At 31.5% G+C, this 920-nt stretch overlaps 1 protein-coding gene across 1 annotated transcript in view; it reads right to left on the bottom strand.

The window, feature by feature from the left end:
• TRMT1L (tRNA methyltransferase 1 homolog (S. cerevisiae)-like) overlaps positions 1 to 920 on the bottom strand; it is a 79,404-nt gene that overhangs the window by 20,573 nt on the left and 57,911 nt on the right. The window contains exon 8 of the mRNA XM_012639962.1: positions 588 to 754. Coding sequence (XP_012495416.1) covers positions 588 to 754 — 167 coding nt within the window. The remainder of the gene's footprint in view (positions 1 to 587; positions 755 to 920) is intronic.

Raw genomic sequence — 920 nt, 5'->3', positions numbered from 1 at the left:
AAAAAAAAAAAAAAAAAAAAGAATTATATTTTTTAACCCTCCATAATAGCAGTTTCTTCTAATTACTTATGAAAATGCTAGGATGTTAATAAGCTCACCCCTGTATCAGTAGCTAGATAAAACTACAAAAGCCTATTGAGGTTTTCTCTTAAGGAGAAAAAACTTAGCTTTACTGAGTGATAAGTGTAAATCTAGTTTCTGTGTCTCAAAGACATTACCAAAATTTTTGGCCACATCACTCTTAGAATTACCTAAGGTTTCTCTTTCTAGAAAGTAGATATAGGGCAATAAAATCACAAAAGACTTTTAGTTTTTTTAATCTAGTAGAATTAAAAACAAAAAAGGGAGATTATCTTAATAAAATCACTGTTCATTTCTGGCCTCTGAGTATAAACCTGAAGAAAACTATGCAATTAAAAAAAGCTGTTAACAACCAGATTATAATTACATTCATCAAAGAGGATTTACTTAAAGCATACTATTTATAATTATATTGCCTCTGATTATAACATCATATAAAGATTAAAAGGATACGGTATTTTTGATAAGCAATTTGTAAACTAGTAAGCTAGGTTTCCATTAGTCACCTTGCTTGTTGAGATTTGAAGGCGCATGAATTGAAAACTGACTTTGAGGAGTGCACTCTGATTCAAAGATCAACGTCTTTATTAGGGTCTGAATGTCATCTAAACCATGCTGAAGAGATTCAAATAGCATTCTTTTGAGGAATCCAGTATTGAAAAGGGAACTTGACCTGAAAAGAAAAGAATATATAGAGAATAATTGGGTTTGAGAAATGTTTATTTTCTTTAAAAAAAAAAAAGTCTCCATAATTTAACCACAACTAAGATATATAATTCATTATAGGGGCTGGGCGCGGTGGGTCACGCCTGTAATCCTAGCACTCTGGGAGGCCGAGG

This window comes from Propithecus coquereli, unplaced genomic scaffold (assembly GCF_000956105.1).
Source record: "Propithecus coquereli isolate 6110/MARCELLA unplaced genomic scaffold, Pcoq_1.0 Scaffold146, whole genome shotgun sequence".
NCBI classification, from domain to species: domain Eukaryota; kingdom Metazoa; phylum Chordata; class Mammalia; order Primates; family Indriidae; genus Propithecus; species Propithecus coquereli.
Note: the sequence above shows the minus strand (reverse complement) of the source record. Positions and strands in the feature narration are given on the sequence as shown.